Source organism: Labrus bergylta, chromosome 6 (assembly GCF_963930695.1).
Source record: "Labrus bergylta chromosome 6, fLabBer1.1, whole genome shotgun sequence".
Lineage (NCBI taxonomy): Eukaryota > Metazoa > Chordata > Actinopteri > Labriformes > Labridae > Labrus > Labrus bergylta.
The window spans coordinates 33,108,248-33,130,332 of NC_089200.1; the positions used below are offsets into that span (position 1 = coordinate 33,108,248).

Consider the following 22,085-nt stretch of genomic DNA (forward strand, 5'->3'; position numbering starts at 1 on the left):
TCATCCTTGTTGCCTTTTTAATTAGTGTCTTGTTTTGTGTAGTGTATACTTTAAGAAATGTTCCAGTGATCATACTGGTCCGGGGCTCTTTCTTATGTTACATCTTTTAAACATGGTTCTGACAGCATTCTATTTGACTGAGTTTGAGAGGTGGCAGTACTGTCACTTAATATGTCGAACAAGTCACTATGCACCTTTGTAAAATCATATTCATCATTAAAAGGTATCATTCAGTACATTAGAAAGCTCTGTGTTTGATTTAATCCCCCCATTCTCCTTATTGTCCTGGAAAGTCATGTTTTTCATACCATCCCACACTGCCTTTAGGTTGTTACTGTGAAATGTGTCCTCTGTTTTATTCTTCTATTGGAGCCTAGCCCTCTTGATTTCATATCTGGCCTCTTTCACCAAAACCCCACCATGCACAAACGTTTCATGTTTCCTGTGCAGTGCTATATGTGTTATATTTTAGAATGACCAAGGCAAAAGAATTAAAGTGTCAGAGGAAATTGTGTACAGTTTGTTGCCTCTCTTCAGCAGTTATGGATTATTATTTGTATTTATTTTCCGAAATAAAGCATGAGCTCTGAAATTGATTATAACATTAACTATTTACTATTTCATAATAATGAACAACTAAACAATCAAGCTAAAAATGAATATACTAGTAAAACGTATTCACATTTATAATTAATTACAAGTTTATATTTGTATTTCTCCCGCAAAGCATCATTGAATACGGTTTCCTGAGGCTACAGGATTACAACAGTAATGAAACTGAATAATTGAACAATGAAGCTTAAAAAAATGAAATCATATGTTGTTATGTATCATAATAATGAACAGAATAATTAAATAATAAAGCTAAAAAAAACAATCCATAGCCTATTTATATTTATTTATAGGTAGGCTATATTTGTAGTTCTTGCGCTCATCCAGCAGATAGTGCTGTTTGTCAGACCATGCTCATCTGATATCTGCCGCCGTTCTGATATCCAATAAGAACAGTGACGGGGAGACTTCCGACCCCGCCCCATCCACGATCCGCGGGGGGGTTATTGTTAGAGAGTGAGGGTGAGTAGCTCAGACATCAGAGGGGGTAAGGAGTAAAGCCAGAAAACATCACTGGAGAGAGGGGCATCTGGGACAGCTTGTTTATCCTGCTGCCACCGCAATCCAGTCCGGGATAAAAGAAGAAAATGGATAGATGAATGAAGAGCATAATTTAAATTCACTTTTGTTGAGTGATAAGTTTGTGTTAGGGGCGGGGTCTTTACTTTGCTGAGGGCGGGTCTAAATGTGTTGTCTGAAAAGGGTGTCAGAAGGGGTGTGGTCTTAAAATTGTCAGGGGCAGGCCTGACTTTCCTGTGGCAGGGGGTAGCGTCTCTGGTCTCAGCCACTGCTTTGGTTTAAGTTTGTCAACCCTCAGGGCAACCCTCTGACAATATGCTTCCCCAATTCAAAAATGCAAAAAGCTTCATCCTACATTACTTACAAGCTAAAAGAATTATTATTGTTTTTTAAATCCAGAAGGAGTCGAATTAAATGAATTATTTTATAAATATCAATTTGATCAACTAGGTTGATGAAGCTTTTATTCTGAACGACGAGCGGCGGAAGTGGTTTTCTGGCCTCTGCTTGAGAGTGACGTTGACTTGACTGTGGTCCTTAGGAGCAGCAGCAGCAGCAGTAGCGGCGTGGGATAATTGGATGAGAGGATGCAGTGGGAGAGGGGTGAGTGAACAGCTGGGTGATGGGATTTAACACAGACACCTGATTTCACCACGGTCTACAGTCAGTGCGACAGAGTCCAGCGTCACACCTGATGTGCACTGCTCACTGCTTGACCACCTTCTGTTTCCATCGGTCCTCCTCTGTGCAGAGGGCCCGCGGTGCTCTGCGCACACAGACATCATCCACCAGCGGCTATTCCGCTTTCACATGTCGGGAGCTTCATTTTCAAAACGACAGATTCATTTGAATATTAAGGATCATAAACGAGAGGAGAGAAGAAGGCGTCTTGCAGAACAAACGTCACTGTCGGAGGATCATCTAGCTCTCACAAGCCAGGTAACAACAATACAATCTTGATTATTACAGCCTCCTATTATTCACCGTTTCCGTTGATGAACAGAAAGCAGCTGTAACGTTTTGGCATTTCTGCACCGGGATCATACAGGAAGTACTGATGGACTTGAAGTGCATTGGTCTTATAGGCTTTTGTTTACTGTTGTTGTGTGTGGTGGGCTCAGTCTGAGGTGGAATGGCCTGCAGCACCGCTGGATATTTAGCCACTTCATATATCACGATAATACGTGCTGTAGTTGTAGAAACTGCTTTTTAAAAAACCGACATCAAACGGGACATGGCTTTAGTCCAGTATGCTTGTTGTAGTTGGTCGTATGTCTGTCAGGTTTGCATAGTGTAGAACATATTCTCCCATCAGGGCTACACCCAGTACTGGACCTGACAGAACTAGACATTATTGGGTTGTAATTCATTTTGTAAGAGGGCAGATGATGTCATGTGTTAGAGATTATATTAGCCATGTTTCTGTAAGACGATGAAGCTATAAATGTACCAGATCCACTCACTGGTAAATACACAGGACACACACATACACAACACCAGATCCACCCAATGGTAAATACACAGCACACACACGTACACAACACCAGATCCACTCACTGGTAAATACACAGCACACACACGTACACAACACCAGATCCAGCCAATGGTAAATACACAGCACACACACATACAACACCGTGGATATGTTTTGAAGAGGTATGGATTCAGTTATAGGTCTACTGTATGTTCATCATTGTGCTCTTCAGTCAGAGTGGTTTCTATTGTTTGTCCTCCCTGATAACAAAAGCTGTGCTTCACAATACCTTAAACACATTTAAAATAATGTGTTCCCATTCATCACCATCAACAATAAAACAACGACAAACTGAAATAAATAACACAAAACCTGTAAACCGACCACGGAGTGTATTGGACAAAATGCCAAATTGTTAAAATAAGACAGAAATGTTTCCTCTCATTTATCCATCTTATCTGATTCTTTATTCTGCAGATTGGGTCTGGCTTAGTGTAATACATAACTACTGTATATGTTTTCCTTTTCTGAGGGCAGGAGGAGAAGGCTAGAGCATCTTGTCCTCAAAATACTGGATTAGTTCAGCCGCTGCAGTCTACATGCCAAAGTGTCCTTGAGCAAGACATAAAACCCCAAAGTGCATCACGATCACCATATTAATGTGTGTGAATGTGTTTGGATCGATAATGTCAGGCAGGCTGCCACCTTGCCTCGCTGCTTTGCTATCAGTGTGTAAAAGGAGGAATGTGACACGTCCTTCTCCATCTTTGTGTCGTACAGAATGCTTTCTCCTCATGCGCCTGTTAAGTTTTCATATAACACGATCTTCACTTCAAACCTTTTCTATGACTCAAATGAAGGGATGTCATTCTGTGTAAACGTTGGATAACTCTGTTTCACATTCCTGTTCTGATGTCATTTTTATAGTCTGGCTCATTAGGATTTAAAGTCTCTTCAGTCTTTTTAAAATGTAAGCTTATGTCAGATAATAGTTCTTAGTGAAAGTATTACAAGTCTCTGCTTTGTTGAAGAATGCTGAACACAATATTTAGTGAGAGAAGTGCAGGCATCCGACCGTACAAAGAGACAAAGAAAAGTCCTTGATGATGAATTCTCATGTTCTAGTCAATCCCTCAAAGCAGAGATGTTTCCAATGGTGACAGTCATTCAAAGTCTCAAGTTAATGCTAAATGGAGTTCGTACAATTCTTTCTTGTCTTCTGACTCCTTAAAGGGCTTTTACACCGCACGTCACACCTACACATTCACACACTGATGGTAGAGGCTGCTGTGTAAAGAGTCCATCAGTATGAACTCATCCATTCAGACACATTCACACGCTGATGGTAGAGGCTGCTGTGTAAAGAGTCCATCAGTATCAACTCATCCATTCATACACATTCACACACTGATGGTAGAGGCTGCTGTGTAAAGAGTCCATCAGTATCAACTCATCCATTCATACACATTCACACACTGATGGTAGAGGCTGCTGTGTAAAGAGTCCATCAGTATTAAATCATCCATTCATACACATTCACACACTGATGGTAGAGGCTGCTGAGTAAAGAGTCCATCAGTATTAACATTGGACATAGACCTGCAGAAGCGGCGGGAGTAGCTCAGTCCGTATGGGACTTGGGTAGGGAACTGGAGGGTCACTGGTTCAAGTCCCGATGTGGACCATAATATGGAGGTTGGTAGAGATGCCATTGAGCAAGGCACCGAATCCCCAATGGCTCTGGTGCGCTCCCTGTGTGTAGCAGCCCCACTCTGACATCTCTCCTCAGGTCTATGAGTGTGAGAAGCATCTTGTCTCAAGTGTAAACCAGAACTACCCTTAGTGATTAATAAAGTATTCAAAAAGTACATATATATATTTTTTTTTAAAGCTGGGGACAACCGACTCTAGTAGAGTTTTCAATATTTGGATTGTGACAGTGAAGTGCATTCCAGACTTGATCCTCCTCTAAGCTGCTCTTGCATCACATTTACTTTACAGTTCTCTATAAGGAGCCATTTATCTGCACCTTGATTCAGAGATAACACTAGTTACACACTAGATAACACTCAACTTCTTTTGAGCTCAGTCAGACATTTTGATTTGGTCCTAACCGATATGGATTCATGGGGCAGATACCGATATTGATGAGAGAAAAAATAATCACAAAAACACTTTGAAGAAAAGAAAATGTTATGATTACATTTTGGTATTCATGATGCTGCAGCTTTGTTGGGTTGTTATTCACAGATTCATTCCATGTATTACCTACACTGTGTCCTCTGAGCTGGTGTCGTTGTGGTGATAGCATGCAGTCTTCTTTATTAGCTTAGCTGTTGATTCTGATGGTGGACTGCTCTCTTCTCATCCACAGTCCTGTCCTTTGGAGTGATGGCAGTGTTGTTAGTGCTTCTTCTCTCTGTGATCCTCCTCTCCCTTCAAACTCCTGCTCGAGCGTCTCCTTCCTGCCCTGTGAGCTGTCGATGCTATAGCCTCACTGTGGAGTGTGGCTCCACCGGCCTAAAGGACATCCCCAAACACGTTCCTCCATCTACACAGGTAGGCTCAGTGTAGGATGTCCACTGACAGTGCTACAGATGTTTATGTCATGGTCTCTCTTCATCTCGTTTTCTTTCCTTCTATCTTTCTATCTAGACTGTTTTCCTCCAGGATAATGTGATTGGCCAGATCCGTCGACAGGACCTCACTCTGCTGAGGTACCTGCACTACTTGTACCTTCAGGTAAAGAATGAACACACCTGAAGCTACAGCTTTGAAGAACTCGCTCTGCATGAGAATCAAGGATTTGTGAATCTACTGTTTAATTTTTAGTGTTATCATTCTGCCATGTTTGATGAAGCAAAGAATTGTATCATTTTTAAATTGTAGGTGTGTAACCCTAACAGTGTTGAATAAAACTCAGCACTTGAAGACGCTTTCTTCTATCACACAGCTCGCCCAGAGACTCTAAAGGCCTTATTCAAATCAATTATTATCAATCAATCATTATAGCGCCAGTTTGTCTCTAAAACAGAGCATATGGGATAATATGTATTCCTCACGTTCCTGGACGACACAGTCTGATGGTGATGGCTGGGCGTCAGGGACATCGAGTGGTGGTAGTGCCAGATAGCCTCGCTGAAGGTTTGGGGAGCTCCTTCTCCTCAAGAGCCTGACTTCTGTATCCACCCCTTGAAACAGGTTTTGATATGTAAAGGTGTTGGAGTTCACTTAATCTATAAGTTATAGAAACAGTTTATGGTGTTTGGAGGAACAAAAAGAACGATGAGTCCTTCACCATGCTACCTTAAGGTAATGTTTTCTGTGTATATGTAGTGTTTATCATGTCCCTGCAGGTCCTGAGTAATAATGAAGGGAAAGATTGTGGTTTTCACTCCTCATGCTCCTTCTTCTCCAGAACAACACTATTTCAGCGGTGGAGCCTGGCTCTTTCCAGAACCAGGCTCACTTGTTGGAGCTGGCTCTGAATGGGAATCGGATCCACCTGGTGAAAGCGGACATGTTTCAGGGACTTGAACATCTCCGCATTCTTTACCTAGCAGGAAATGACATCACACGCCTGCTCGACTACACCTTCCGTGGCTTACAGGTAAGACATGTTGCATGATGATGTCTATACATTTTCATTTTTCATGTTTAAAAGAATGATTCCCACAGAGTTATGGGAGATACATTTTCTGTACTGTTATCTGATGGCACTGATGTTTCCTCATATCTAAAAAAAATCTTGATAAATAATAAGACCCCCCCCCCATGTCTCTGCAGCGTCTGCAGGAGCTCCATTTACAGCATAACAGTATAGAGATGTTGGCGGACCAGGCTCTGGTTGGTCTGAGCTCTCTGGCTCTGCTGGACCTGAGCAGGAATAATCTTCATACTATCGGCCCTGCAACTCTGCGGCCTCTGGTCAGCCTGCAGGTCCTGCGCATCACAGGTGAGACATGTCAGTCCTCTTCCTGAAGGGTTTGTGTATGTAGTCAAAAGTATTTGTCTCTATGTTCACCTTAAAGACAAGGTTGGTCATTTTCTCCAGATCCACTTTGTAAGAATTTGGTTGAAATTGTCTTTAGGTCCTGACAGAAATTAATAACTCATGTTCTCTGAAAAAGGAACAAAGAGAATCCGTCATCTGTAGCAGTTGTAAGTCTGTAAAAACTTTAACCAATGCCTGCCACGAGGTACCAATCTGATGAACCAATCACACGCCTCCATGTCTCCTTGCTCACTCTCTACCTCTTGCGTGCTCTAGCCCACACTCAAAGAGCGTCACTGATGACAGAGTTTACACTGTGAGTCTATCGTTGTCCGTTGTGAGAAGTAAAATAGTGAAGTTTTTTTTTACATGTATTATGATAAAGTTTAGTGTTTACTTACCGCTGAATGAGACATGAGACGACGTAGTTTCTACACAATGCAAGAGATGAGCTGAGGTCCAGTTCTGGAGCAACGGTTCTCGTCCATGTAAGTGAGGGGGCGTGGCTTTAGAGGGAGTACAGAGGGGAGTGGGGTGGGTGTAGATGGTGCACTGAGGGAATGCTACTTTCAAAATCATGCTAGTTTTAAAAAATTACCTTTTATCTGTCATATCAGTTATCTGCCTTGTATGAGAGATTTCTTATTCACTGTCTCCATGGATACTGAATGGCTTGATTCAGCATGTAGTGGCTTCATCCTAACCTCCTGTCCTCTGCTCTGCTGTAGACAACCCCTGGCGCTGTGACTGTGCTCTCCACTGGCTGAGAAGCTGGATTGATGAGGAGGGCCAGAGGCTGCTCAGCTCTGCAGAGCGTCGGCTGGTCTGCACCGAGCCACCACGCCTCTCCCACCTTAGCCTGGTGGAGGTCCCCCTCAACAGCCTGGTATGTATCCCTCCACTGGTGCAGCTGGAGCCCAGGAGGCTAGCTGTGCGCCTGGGAGAGAGCCTCAGGGTGTCCTGCCATGCTTCTGGATACCCTCGGCCACAGGTAAGGATAGTTAGCATAGAATCATCTCATGGTTAATCGCTCTTTTTGGATTTTCAAATGTAAGGGCTCTGAGAGAAATTCTGATGTGAGTAACAGAAGTCGTTGTGGCTTCATTAATGATGAGGTAGAGGGTGTCGGGTAAAAATAAAACCCAACATAAAGAGAAATAAGGTGTTGTTTTGTAATGAGCCTCCCAAAAAATGAATGACTTAAGCTGGCAACTCTGTTTCAACATTCACATTGACACCAGACTTTAATATGTGAACTTCCCCTTTAAGAGCATCTGACCTTTGAACTTTTAAAGTAATGCATCATTAGTTACACTCAAATATAGATGGGTAAGCCCCTTTAAAAGATCTGACTTTCATTCAATGAAGTTTCAGTTTACATTAATGTCTCCTGAATATTGGACATTTGTAGTTATTTTAAATCTAGGTTTTCTAGTTGGTGATTGTAGTGATACTCTCTAGAACACTGAGCTGACCATTGACCATGTAACCTGTAACCTCTCTGCAGGTGACCTGGAAGAAGGCATCGCAGGGTAAAGTGGTGCTCTCTCCTCGCGGCCTGGTTCATGAGCTGGGTGCTGGGGCAGCTGGAGGAGGCAGAGCCGAGGAGCCTTCTGAGGAGGCAAGAGTCAGTCTTCAGAAGACTGAGGGCGAGCGCTTCGACCCCGACACCGGCAGTGGAATGCTGTTTCTCAGTAATGTGACTGTGGCTCACGCAGGTTTCTATGAATGTGAAGCCTGGAATGCAGGGGGCGTGGCCAGGGTGACCTTTCAGCTTGCCATCAACTCATCTACTTCCTCTTCCTCTTCATCCTCCATCTGGGCATCATGGTCTCAGGTGTCCTCGGCCTACTCCCCAGCCTGGCCCAGGTTAAGGAGCCACGGTCCTGCTGTAGGCTCAGATGTGAGCCGGGAGCCGCTGTATGCTCTGGGCAGCATGGCCTTCAGCGCTTTGGGAGCCGCTACTCAGACTGCTATAGCTGTGGGCATCTCCCTGCTGTCACTGACCGCTCTGCTGCTGGTCGCCATGATTTACAGCCGACATCACCAACGAGATAAGGAAGCGGAGCAAGCTGAGAAGGTGTGTGTCTGATGTTAAATACTTATTAGCATATTTTAAAGCACAGGGCTGAGAGAACCTGAGGAAGCTACAGGCGAAACACATTGTTCCCTCACAATAAAAATACAGTAAAGTTATTTTCAGTGTGCCACAGACTTTTGATTGATTTTTGATGGTATGTTCCTGCAGCCGTGTGCACATCAGAAGGTGTTCAGGCCATTTAGATTTAGTATGCACGACTTTAACTTGTTGCACTGAATCTCTACGCAGTCTACACAATAATAATATAGGCTACATATATATCACTAACAGCTACTATTGTTTTGATATACATTATTTACACTTAAGGTGTTGCTGATTCTATTATTAAAATCCTATAGATGAATATTGCACAATTTACAAAAAGTGATTGCACCTGTAAATATACATATAAGTATAAATGTATGTTTATTTATTTATCTATCAAGGCAAGGCAAGTTTATTTATGAAGCACATTTCAACAACAAGGCAACTCAAAGTGCTTCACACAAGAAATCAAAAAGCATCATGACAGAGGAAAGTGATTAAAAATCACTGAAATTATTAAATTTGAAAATATGTTTAAATGAAAATAATTCAAATGAAATGAATTGAAATAAATAAAGTAAAAGTATAAAAAGAGTTAAAAGTTTCAAAAATGAAAGGCACCTGTAAACAGGTGTGTCTTCAGCCTGGATTTAAAAGAGCTGAGAGTTTCAGCAGACCTGCAGTTTTCTGGGAGTTTGTTCCAGATATAAGGAGCATAGAAACTGAACACTGCTTCTCCGTGTTTGGTTCTGACTCTGGGGACAGAGAGCAGACCTGTCCCAGACGACCTGAGCGGTCTGGATGGTTCGTAATTAATCAGGAGGTCTATCAGTTTATTTGTAAAGAACATGTATGCATCTGTTACATCTAATTAAGGTGCAACAGATGTAATGTAAATGTTAAATGGACTTGCGTGTATATTTCTTTTCTCAAAGCTCTTATAGGGCGTGGTCACACGAGGCAATCTGTACCGTGCCTAAGCACGCTTTACCCCTAAAGTCCAATTAGTTTGACCAGTGGGACCGCTCCATGCTCAGGCTCAGTACACTTCCTCGGCCCTGGCATGAGGAGAGGTGTGCTTTGGCACGGTATAGTTCATGCACAAGTACAAGCACGAGTACACAACGTAGACAGCCTTTAATATAGAGAGTGTTCTGTCTGTATCTGACTAACATGACTCAAAGGAAAGACACAAAGTAGCTGTCATGTTCTCCGATGTGCGGACTTGGCTGCACGTATCTTTTATTTTTTTATTTTTTTATGGCTGTATCTGATTAAAGTGACAGAAAATAAGACACAGAGTCAGTAAAGTACCGTTCACGTTCTCTGTTTTTTTCTCCGATGTGCAGACACGGACTCGACTATGCGTCCCTTTATTTATTTATTTTTCGAGTCTGTGTGTTTGTAAACACGCTTCATAATAGCATAAAGCCATAATGCATGTGCTGTATTACGAAGTTATCTAGAAGAGGTTAGTGTGCATATGCCTGGTTTGTTTTGGAGCAGTCTGACCGCAGGCCGTGAAGGTCAGCGGGGGACTGGGGAGGAGAGGGGGGGGGCAATCGTGCTTCAATACAGCACGGTACAGATTGCCAGTGTGACCGTGCCCTTACACCACAGGTCACACTTAAATGTTCACACACTGATAGTAGAGGCTGCTGCGTAAAGAGTCCATCAGTATTAACTCATCCATTCACACACTGATGGTAGAGGCTGCTGAGTAAAGAGTATCAGTATTAACTAATCCATTCATACACATTCACACACTGACGGTAGAGGCTGCTGAGTAAAGAGTCCATCAGTATTAACTCATCCATTCATACACATTCACACACTGACGGTAGAGGCTGCTGTGTAAAGAGTCCATCAGTATTAACTCATCCATTCATACACATTCACACACTGATGGTAGAGGCTGCTGTGTAAAGAGTCCATCAGTACTAACTCATCCATTCATACACATTCACACACTGATGGTAGAGGCTGCTGTGTAAAGAGTCCATCAGTATTAACTCATCCATTCATACACATTCACACACTGATGGTAGAGGCTGCTGAGTAAAGAGTCCATCAGTATTAACTCATCCATTCATACACATTCACACACTGATGGTAGAGGCTGCTGAGTAAAGAGTCCATCAGTATTAACTCATCCATTCATACACATTCACACACACTGATGGTAGAGGTTGCTCTGTAAAGAGTCCATCAGTATTAACTCATCCATTCATACACCACTGACAAAGCAGCTGGAACAACTTGGGGTTAAGTGTCTTGCCCAAGGCCACATCAGACATGTTGCTGCAGGAGCTGGGGATCAAATCCCTGACCTTCTGGTTGAGAGACGACGACTCTACCACCTGAGCCACAGCTGCCACAATGTATACAGGACTTCTAGCCATGGCTAATTTTCAGTCTGTGTCTCTGTTTAGGCTTTTAGGAAATAACACATATGATACAAGAACACTGTAAAACAGATTTAGACAGGAAATGTCCCCCTTACTTTGTGAGTAGGAGGGGAAATGGACAGGGAAAACTGCTACTGCCGTTCAGTACAGTTGTAAACTATTAAAATGTATTTTCTGTATTGTTTTGTATGTAACTGTACCCTGTAAGTGATAAAGGTGAATTTGTAACCGCAGGAGGAGAGCATCCTGTACGTGAACGACTACTCTGATGGCCCCACCACCTTTGCCCAGCTGGAGGAGTACCGTGACGAGCGGGGCCATGAGATGTACGTTCTCAACAGGGCCAAGCCTGTGCTGCCTCCTGCTCCGCCCACAGCTGTGTCCACCACTAACCTCGGTTGCCCCGCTCCATCTGACACCTCCAGCCACACCCTCTCCTCAGGGGCAGGCCAGACCATGAGTCCCACTCTCGCCCCCAACAAACAGCAGCAGCAGGAAGGAGACATACGGACCATGAGGAGAATGGCGGGAGAGGGAGGGGAGGCGGAGCCTGTGATCACTTCAGAAGCTGAAGGGATGTTTCTCAATCACACAGGCCTGTTCATGGACTCTCAGATTGCTTATGAAATCCACTGCTGAAAAGGGGAGGGAATCCACTGCAACATAGATTGTTTGTGTAAGACAGTATCTACCAAAGGAAAGTCAGGGTGCCGCTGCAGGAATCCAGTAACTGACTTATCCACTCTTATTGGAGAAGGTTTTCACACCTGACAGAAGGAGCACTCTGGTTTATTCAGTCACTAGCCCTGCTACTTTCAATGACATTGACAATATGACCTTTACACCACATGTCAGTGGAGTGTAGGCTGCTGGGTTGACTGGCTTTTGAAAGCCAAAACACTCAAAGGTTATTTTAGTTGGACTCAGGTATTTGCTGAGCTGCTCATAACTAAACTTCCCTGTACATGAACATCTGGATCGGCTACTACAACCCTTCCACCATCGTTACTGTACAAGAGTAAACATCAAGACTCACACAAAGATCGCTGGTTATTTGGGCAAGTATTAATGAGGATGAAATAATGGAATCATCTCGATCAGGCGCATGAGAGAACCTTTGTGTGTTTTATTATTGTTATTTATATCTTGACTTGTTTTCATTTACTCTCAGACTCTGCAGGCCGTTGTAAACATCCCAGAGAAACGCAGAGATGCTGGGACTGTTTCTATGTAAGTGAGCATGTTGGGCATCACAAAGGATGGACATTTTTGTTATCTTCAATCTGAACTTTTCTGATTAACATCCTGTCAAGTTACAGAATCACACATGCACACACTCGGTGTCTCTGGGGTTAGCTAGTTCTCTCTGAGCCTGACATCTGATTCCTGGTTTCATAGAGCTGGTGGGCTCACACCCTGGCTACACCTGTGTCTTTAAATCCAGATGTGAGACAGAATCAGGCAGTGTAGAGGGTTTCGTATGAAAGAATGTCAAACTGTTAAGTCAGAGCAGAAGGCCGACTTTTGAGGTGGCAGAAAGTCATATAAAGTGAGATAAACAAAATAAGCTCTGTTCACTAGAAGTGAAATAAGAAAAGGACATAGAAATTAAAATATCAGCGTTAGGCCAATATAAATGATTAGTATCACTATATTGGTCTTTTTCATGGCAGGGCCAGTAGCATCATCTGTATCCTTGTGTGTCAATATGAGTAAACTATGATGATTAAGAAATTCATCAAATACACGGCTAGAGCCAAAGCAACAAAGAATGACTGAGTGAAGAAAGAAGAAATGGCCTAAGACGTTCTGATCAGGGGCGGGTCCAGATGGGTGGCCAGGGGTGGCATGGGCAATAAGTAAGGTCTTTTACCTGCTTTTTGTAGCATAACAATGAGTAAGGTCTTTTACCTGCTTTTTGTAACATAACAATAAGTAAGGTCTTTTACCTGCTTTTTGTAGCATAACAATGAGTAAGGTCTTTTTACCTGCTCTTTTGTAATGTTAAAAGACAAAGAGTAAGGTATTTTACCTGCTTTTTGTCAAGTGTCTCGAGATAACACTTGTTATGAGTTGACGCTATACAAATAAAAATTGATTGATTGATTGATGGGCCCCCTTGAAATCTGATTGGCCACCTCAGGTTCCAACCAGAAATACAGATCTATGATTGGCTATTTTCCTAATCAGAGGCGGGACTTAAGTACAAATCAACTATTCTGGCTGATTTCAACAGGCCCATGGTCATACTTTCATTTGTAAATAAAAACTTTGCTTCTCTTACCATAAACATTTCCAGGGAAAAACTGTGTGTACACTGTCAAACGTAAAATGGACTTTATTGTCAATAAAGGTATTTTTGTAAGTTAGAGAGCTCACAAGAGTTTTCATGCTTTTCTAAGAACTTTAATTTGAGATTTTGCACATCTTTGTTTTTGAGTCCCTAAAGAATCAAGCTAAGAAGATTGATATGTCGCAAAAATGTGTTACATATGAGTACAGATCATTAGTGAGGATAGAAAGGGTCAAAAAGTTCAATTAATGTGCATGTGTGCCCCCAGACATCATGCCCCCCCTGCATAAGTCAGTGCCAAAGGGGGACAACCCCAGTTGGACACTGGACACGTCCCTGGATCCGACTGAGGAGTACTTACCATGAGTGTGTGAATGACTTTTTCCTTAAGGCAGTCATGTTTCATTAAGGGTCACAATCACATCAGAAATTATAAAAGGATGAAGTATGCATATCCTGTTTTTTCTCCTCAACTTACAACCTGTCATTAAAGGAAGAATGTGCCCCAGCATGAAACCAAAACAAACTGCTGTTTGGCCACACCTCCTCCATACTGAAGCCTCCGCTCTCCTCCAGAGGCACACCTCCAACCCCTCTCCACTCGTTCATATGAAGGAGTTATGAATTAGAACGCACCAAAATTAAGCACCATTAAGAGTAAGCCACTTTGCTCGAGCTGCAATCACCTGTGTCCTGCAGTGTTGTGTTAGCATGCTAATGTTAGCGCTCTTTAGTTAGCTTTTAGCTTCACATTTCATGTAAACTGACACAGAAAGAGCGTGATCTAAAAACTCTTACTATCATCCAAATAATCAGTGAGTATGTTCTTCTTCTCTCTAGTTCTTGACTAAAACAGCGTTTATACACAAGGGGAGGAGCTGGCTGTTGGCCAGCGGGATTTGAGCTTCTCACTCATTGTAGACAGTTATGACTCAGAGACACATTTACACAGGATATACTTGATCTATGATATATTTATGTGGAACATGTCGCACATTCTTCCTTTAAATGTTTAAATATTGGGACTATTTTCCCTGCCAGGGTACTGCTGAAATGATAATTACAGTAAGGTTTACTAGTTCTCTCATTGGTCAGTGGACAAGTTTCAAGGTTCAAGGGTTCTTTTTTATCCCTGAGAGAGGCCAACGCTTAACTCTAAGACACTGAGAATACAAATCGAAGGACAATAAACACACAAGATGAAAATCAGTTTCATTCTTATTCTATGGACTTTTATTTACTCAGTGTGTTGAATTGAACAGGACGGTACAACAAGAACGATAATACCAGGCATATGTATGTGTGAGTATATATGTACATACATACATATCTACAGAAACATTGCACACAGAAAACAGACTGATAAAACGATGTGCATCTGCTATTTTTAAATGGATCTTTTCGTTGCCTTTTATTTGAACGTATCTTAGTTTGGTGCCATATTCAGACAGATCATGACTCCATTGTTCATAGTTCAGATAGAAAGTACATTTCTTCTTATGGATATGTTTTGTTTTTTTCATTATTAAAAACAACTGTAAAAAATAAAGCATTTGTCTAAGTGAATTTCTTTTAAACAAAGATTAGTTTCTTGTAGGGTGCTATGCTCAATCCTTCACTTATATAACGCTCACGGCTGCACAGTGGTCAGTGAGACGTCATTAGTGGTTGTCTCAGTCCCGGTGGCATCACAAACATTAGACACAACAACATCACATGTCAACAACAACATCTAATGTCTAATTTTTATTTTCTGATCCAACAGAAATAATCTGATGGTGAAGGGACACAGCAATACTCAAAAGCCATACTTGAAATGGGCACGTAAGATTATCCCGGTCTACTTAGTATTCATATTTTTACATTGATAGAATAATTCTTTTAAAATAAGTTTATACAACAGATTTTCGTACAGTGGATCGATTGGTAAAAGGTGGAGATGTCCACTTCCTATCATATCGTCCAATAGGCGATCTAAGTACGAGCAACCTTAGACTAAAACATTTTAGGCAAAAAAAACTAAAAAAAACTCCAAATTTATTTTTTTAATATGATGAACAAGCATACTCAGATTTTCAACCAGTGGTGATTTAAGCTACACAAACACAAACAAAAAAAGCTCCTATTAATTTGTGTGACTTATGGTATCACTCAATGAAAAGCTGACTCAGACATCATTCTATGCATGTTCTACTTTTTATAGTCAATTCTTCTTACTAAAGTCTAGCTTCTTATCGAAACATGAAATGTTGCTAATGTTCAAGAGTGAAATTGAATTAAAAACCAAATAATTCAAATCAATTTAACCAGATTTAAAAGGAAGAGTTGGTCTTGTTTCAATCTGCTTACTTCTATTCTAAGGCGATTATTTTTAATCAATTTCAAACGGCAGTAGTTTAGGCAGAAGTTGTCAAAGTTTTTTCTTGGACACATTTGCAATTTGAGATCCATCTGAGCCCTTAACCTACCGGACAACAGCAGGCACGGGTGCAAACTCCCGGCAAATACCAAATGCCATAGAAAATCTGACGTCGTACTTTCTACTGCACTCATTGCGATGAGTACTTGGGACACCCAGAGACCAAGGCCAGGTCTTGTACGACGTGATACAGTATGCTGTTTACATAAACATCAGCAGGGATGTACCCCACGGAGAAAGTTTCCGAGTCAGAGTCGAACTACGAACTATGTTGCCTGTGAGACCACAGCAAATACAATTGTATAACAAATGGTTAATGAGCTCTCTGATCCAAATAAATCCAAATTCCATTTTTTTTTAGTTAACAAAAGTTTTCAAATTTCTTAGCGTTGATTATGTTGATTTTACCGCAGCAAATCATACCACTCTTGATCAGTAACTTCATTCATGATCATAATTAATCCCAGTTACCTTTTATACGATTTCAATTTTTCATTTATTCATATCTTTATTTTTGAAACATCTATTAGTAGTTACGGTTAAGCTAATGCATTAAAGTTTATTTCGCGATGCGAGAAATACTGCAGATTATAATACCCCTCTTTACTAACATGATAATAGTTTCTATTATTATGAGTTGTTGTTTTATTTTTGTTTATGCATTGACTCTAAGATCTATCAACTCAATAACTAATTTTACTATTTAAAACCTGATCCTAGACGGTATAAGTACTACCACATTTTTCCATGGAATCTTAAAGCTTTCTCAATTTTTTTGTTTGAATTAAACATTTTTTCTCCTGTTTTTCGGGTAGACAGGAAGGTGAGATTTGTGTTCTAACACACATCCTTCAATCATATAATGGCCATTTAAAGGACCAATCAGTGAGATGTGTAGAGAGTGAAATTATAAAGTGAGCTTACTATATGATCAGACATTAAGGAAACATGCTATGTTGAAGTGCTGGCTTTTCTGACAACAATGCAGCAGCCAGTATGTCCTCCTTCTAACTTTAGATTCTGGTCCTGAATGCTCTCGATTTGTTTGGACCAGAGAAGGTAGGCGCTTTTAAGGCACCCCCACACGGGGTGTATGAATGGATGAGTTACTTCTGATGGTCTCACTACACAGCAGCCTCTACCATCAGTGTGTGAATGTGTATGAATGGATGAGTTAATACTGATGGACATACCATCAGAGTGCGAATGTGTAGGTGTGAATGTGTAGGTGTTAATGTGTGTGTAAAAGAGCTTTGAGTCTAGTCAGAAGATTACGAAAATACTACACATGTTCAAGTCCATTTACCATTTACACTTAACATCATATTCACGGATACAATCAACCATGAGTTTCACCCCTCAGATCATGAGGGGTGAAACTCATTGAAGCAGGAACATATGATAGGAACATTGAAGCAGTCTGTCGGGCAAATGACTCAGTGTTTCTATTTATCTTTCCCGCTTTTGGTACATCTCCTAAATTGTTTTGTTGCACTTATATTGTTGTGTCTGCATCACATTTGTAAGTGAATGCTGCTCCTCCTGATTTTGAAGGTATTAGGTGTGTTAATGTTCTTTGTTCAGAGCGTGGAAAGTTTACTCAAGACATACTAAGCCAACTATGCATTTCTGTTCCCAAGGATTTTATAAATAAGTGCATACTGATTTGATTTGTGCGCATGTATTTTTAAATCTGAACATTTGTAAAGTGTGCACAAAGATTAACATTGCAAATCGCTGCAGACAGTTTACAAATCAGTGTGCAGCCAACAGCTGCTTCCACAATGGACAACTCCATGTCCCCAACCTCCACAGGGGACGCACAACAAATTAATTAATCAATCAATTTTGATTTAGTAAGAGCTGATCAAACAGGAAGGCATTAGACACAGGGGTTATATATATTTTTTTTTTAGAAAAGGTGGGTTTTTATTGTACATAAACAAAGAACAACAAATTCACAACCCAAATGAAAAGAACACGGCCGATAGACTCTTTTAGGGCCTACGTAACTACGTCACAGTATTAGCTGGAGGCAAAACGAAGCTGAACTAGAGGTAAACATGATCGCCACCAGAGGGTAGTAGGCGACATAGACGTGTTAAAATGTGGTCTTGTTGTGTTGTTGGGTGACAGAATAGAAGGAGTAATAACGGTAATGTCTTGAAACATCTAGTGTATAACAGCCGCTACTAACATGTGACATGTTGCTAATCTCGTAGCATAGCTAACATAACAAGAGTGGCTAATTCTTAAAACAGATAAACATGTCGCTGTTTCATGTCAACTAGAACAGTCGCACAGATATCAGTTATGTAGTTAGGTTGACTACCACTTTAAATGAAATGCTGCAGGTTCCCTGCAAACACAGATCATCGTCAAAATGTAGCTGTTTTCCCAAGCCTTGTACATGGCGGTCTTCTGTCTTTGGACCGTACGTTAAAAAACAAACAAGTTAAATCAGGGTAAAGTCTGTTGCAGTTGTATCAAGTCAACTTTGGTTATATTCTTTAATAATTATACTTAATTATTAATAATATAAATAAAATATAATTAAACTATGTTTAATCTCAATTTGGGGCACCAACCTGTAATCAGGTAAATATAACCAAAATATCACTCAAATCAGTCTCAAATTAGTTATTTAATTACTAATATTATTAATAGTGAATAACTATATTTAATAAATTGAAGGCGTGAAATCCGTACACAAAGCCTTCGTACCCAGCTTATATCACAATGCAAATACACCAGTAACCACAAACAACTGCTCTCTTAAATTATAACAGAATTTATTTAAACAAAGCAACATCAATCCAAAGTCAATGAACTTAATTAAACAAATAACTATTATAAACTAATCTAAGCAACAAACATTATCAAGCAAAGGCTTGTGGAAGGGGTGTGAATGTAGGTGTGTGTGTGTGTGTGTGTGTGTGTGTGTGTGTGTGTGTGTGTGTGTGAGAGAGAGAGAGAAAGGGGGAAGAAGAAAGGGGGGAGATGGCTTCGTACCCACGTGGTTGTTCACGATGGCGCAAACCTAACAAAGACCTGCGTGCGTGCGTGCGTGCGTGCGTGCGTGCGTGCGTGCGTGCGTGCGTGCGTGCGTGCGTGCGTGCGTGCGTGCGTGCGTGCGTGCGTGGATGAAAGGGAGAGAAAAGGGGGGGGAGAGATTACTTCGTCCCACGTGGTCGCCCTTCCGATGGCGCACACTTAACAGAGACCTACAGGTGGCCTTCATGTCTAAAAGAGACCAAGTTCGGCCCTACACGATCTGTGTCTCTGAGGCGTCTGGATGGCTGCGAGTGAATAGATCTCTGTGTGTGTGGGTGTGTGTGGCCTACGTGCGTAATGGCGCGGTGGTGGAGTTAGTCCCCAGACGTATGTTTGCACAGGAATATGTGTGTGTGTGTATGTTCGTAGAAGGGGAAATAAAAGAGAATAAAAGAGAAATGCGTGCCTGGAGAGGCCGGATCACAGTCCGACTCCCGTGTCACAACTCGGAGTAATTCCCTTCATTCACAGAAACAAACCAATAGCCGAATTCAAGTTAATACGGCTTACACTGGCCTTTCTGATCAGAAGAGTAATACCCAGTTATAACGCTGTTACGCTAAACACATATAGGACGCAGCGGTCCGAAACAACAACAAGAGTTTTAAACAGTTAAAACTCAGGGCGCAGCGGTCCAACAAAGATAAAAATTACAGTTTCTGCTTCGATCAACAATTGTTAAAAACACTCTCTAAAGCTAATTCTGCCCACACCTAATTAAGCCTCACTTGTGAATCGCTTTGTCCGCGATTGGTGAAGGAAAAGAGTCCAGCGATGGAGCAGATCTTCTTTCCGTCCTGGTGCAGAGGCGTCTGATGTCAAGGGTCCCTTACGGCAAGAGCAGCTTCGTTGGTTCTCCGTTGAGTGGAAAGATGTCCTTTGATGTCCTTTCGTTGCAGGACGGAATAAGACCGTTATCTTTCTGATAATCTGTTATAGTCTGACGCTCTCTGAGAAACTGAGATGCGTTCACTGGACAATCCGAGCTCGGAATTTAGAACACTGCCGGCCGCGGATTACCTGCGCGCCAAAAAAACTTAAAACAAAGGAAGATTGTTGCAGGAAACAGGAGGTGAGCTTGGGTCTCCGAGCGCGTGGAAAGAGAAAGAACAATGGAAGTCTTGGAGCTTTGTAGCCTGGCCTGCTCCATGGGGGGTCTACCTCAGGTCCCCTCCAATGAGGAGAGAGAGGTTCCGGTCCCCCCCTTACTTCACGCGTAGGTGTGAAGTACCGCAGGGGATTCTGGGATTAAGAGTCCTTTTAGGCCTCTTTGTGATCTCAGTGAATAACTCAAATGAGGCTTTTCAGAGGTGCAGGCCCAAGTCCATTGTTTGACTGTCCTAAACCTGCGTGGCCCAACATCCCCCCTTTGTCCTGAAGAATGGGATTGCGGGTTGCGGTCTTTAGGGCAAATAGGCCAACAGTCCAGGTGTTAGGAGACAAATGTTCAAATAGTTAGTGAGCAAAACGTCCATACATTTTGAGAGGCATTCGGTCTGGGCAGACACTGAGGCAAAGTCTGGGCAGATTGTCTAACTATGTCTAAAGATAGGCATTAGCAAAGCTTTGCTACTCAAGGTGCATTCTTTAACAAAACAAATGAAACAAACAGACAAGAGGAGGAGAGAAAGAGAAGAGTATCAGGTGTAGATTTGTGGGCTAACTCCTAGCCTGGGCAGGAGTAAGCCTGTGGGAAGGTGTTTGTGGCATGTAGGTGTGTAAATGTACATGTACATTATGTGTCTCCCTACCAATGTCAAAACACAAAACAGGGACTAGGAAGCATTCATGTCGGTAGAGTGACACTGTTGTGTTTCCAGAATGGAGGCTACACCCCCACTACTATGTGGAGTCAGAATCGGGTTCTCTGTAAGCGAGGGAGACCCCCTGACATACCACATCTTTCATGCGCTCCAACTCCCTGGCAGAACTGTCAGAACTTGCTTTCTTAGGGAGCTCGTAGGAACTCCGGTTATACCTACCCTTCTGTCTCAGGCTACGGCCATCCTGAGAGTTCCGTTCGGATCTGGTAGTGATCAGTTCTCCAGGCTGGAACCTACTCTGTGGTTGAGTCCCGCCTTCACCCCCCTGGCTCTGTTCTCTATTCTGCCGGTGATATGGTCTATTATTCCTAGCACGAGGCAACTTGTTGCCCTCACGTGACACGTGATGTAAGCGTGTCTGCCAAACCGCCTGTGCGAATCTCTTGATCTCTTTCATACTAAGCTGATGTGTACGACTATGCAGGGTGACATCTGAACGTACGCAGTCATGGAGATTGTGCATGAAGATGGACTTGAAAGTTGGGTTCTCTTTCAAACCTGGAGCCTCACGTCCCTGGAAATATGCAGATCTTAGTCGCCAGTAATAATCTTTGGGGGCCTTGTGCTTCTGGTGCAAGACACTAAAAGCACTAAGAAGGGCAGATGCAGGGTCAATGTAGGTGGAGTATTCCTGGCGCAAAGCATTGCAGAGCGCAGAGTACTGGTATCTGATCTCAGGCTGAAGGGTAGTCGTGAAGTTATGGACACTCTTGGAAGTTGTCTTCCATATCAGCCTGAGTTTTTCTCTTGTGGATGCATCAGGTACCTCACTGAGACACAGGTTAATCGCTCCGAGGTAATCATCGATGCAGAGGTCTGAGTTATCTGGATCAAACCGCTCTACATCCTGTGCCATAGATTCAATGAGCCTTATGCGCAGTCTTTGATCTCTGGGTAGAAGGGAGCCATCCGAGTCATCCGAGGTTTGGATATTCCTCAGCCGTGAATCCTGCAATGGGAACCTACAGGTAGCAGGAGGGGGCCTGGTGTTATCTCTGCCTCTGGGGGCTGAGAAGTCACCCCCCTTCCTATGTGGTGATTCAAACCTGTGAAGGTGTGAAAGGGTGTCACAGTTGTCAGAGAACTGGGGCGTTTCCCCAAGGAGCGGGGCTCCACAGTCAAAATCAGGGAAACTAGACTTATTTCCTCAGTCTTTGGGTTATCCTGGCTGCTCGGTTCTTTACTGAGCTTTTTCAGCAGGGTTGTTTGATCTCTTAAGGGGCTTGGCCCAGGATCAGAGTCATATCCTGACGATGTGTCTTGCTCCATGCTTACCTGTGCTCCCTGAATTAATTCAAACATGTCCAACACTTTCTGCTTGGCAGTTTGTAAGTGCTGACTAACAGATTTGTTTCCTTTCTGCA

General features: G+C 42.3%; 1 protein-coding gene across 2 annotated transcripts; it reads left to right on the top strand.

Annotated features, from left to right (window-relative positions):
* Positions 1 to 1,629: 1,629 nt before the first annotated feature.
* On the top strand, positions 1,630 to 14,974 carry LOC109993823 (leucine-rich repeat-containing protein 24). Of its 2 annotated transcripts, none has more exons than XM_020646917.3 (8): positions 1,630 to 2,070; positions 4,980 to 5,164; positions 5,261 to 5,347; positions 6,024 to 6,215; positions 6,392 to 6,560; positions 7,328 to 7,590; positions 8,107 to 8,679; positions 11,367 to 14,974. In XM_020646917.3, exons 2-8 carry the CDS (start codon positions 4,997 to 4,999, stop codon positions 11,769 to 11,771), a joined length of 1,857 nt encoding a protein of 618 aa, XP_020502573.1. In that variant the 5' UTR covers positions 1,630 to 2,070; positions 4,980 to 4,996; the 3' UTR covers positions 11,772 to 14,974. The 2 variants fall into 2 exon arrangements, with proteins under 2 accessions (XP_020502573.1, XP_065812328.1); XM_065956256.1 differs by having other exon boundaries at positions 1,643 to 1,734.
* Positions 14,975 to 22,085: the final 7,111 nt, after the last annotated feature.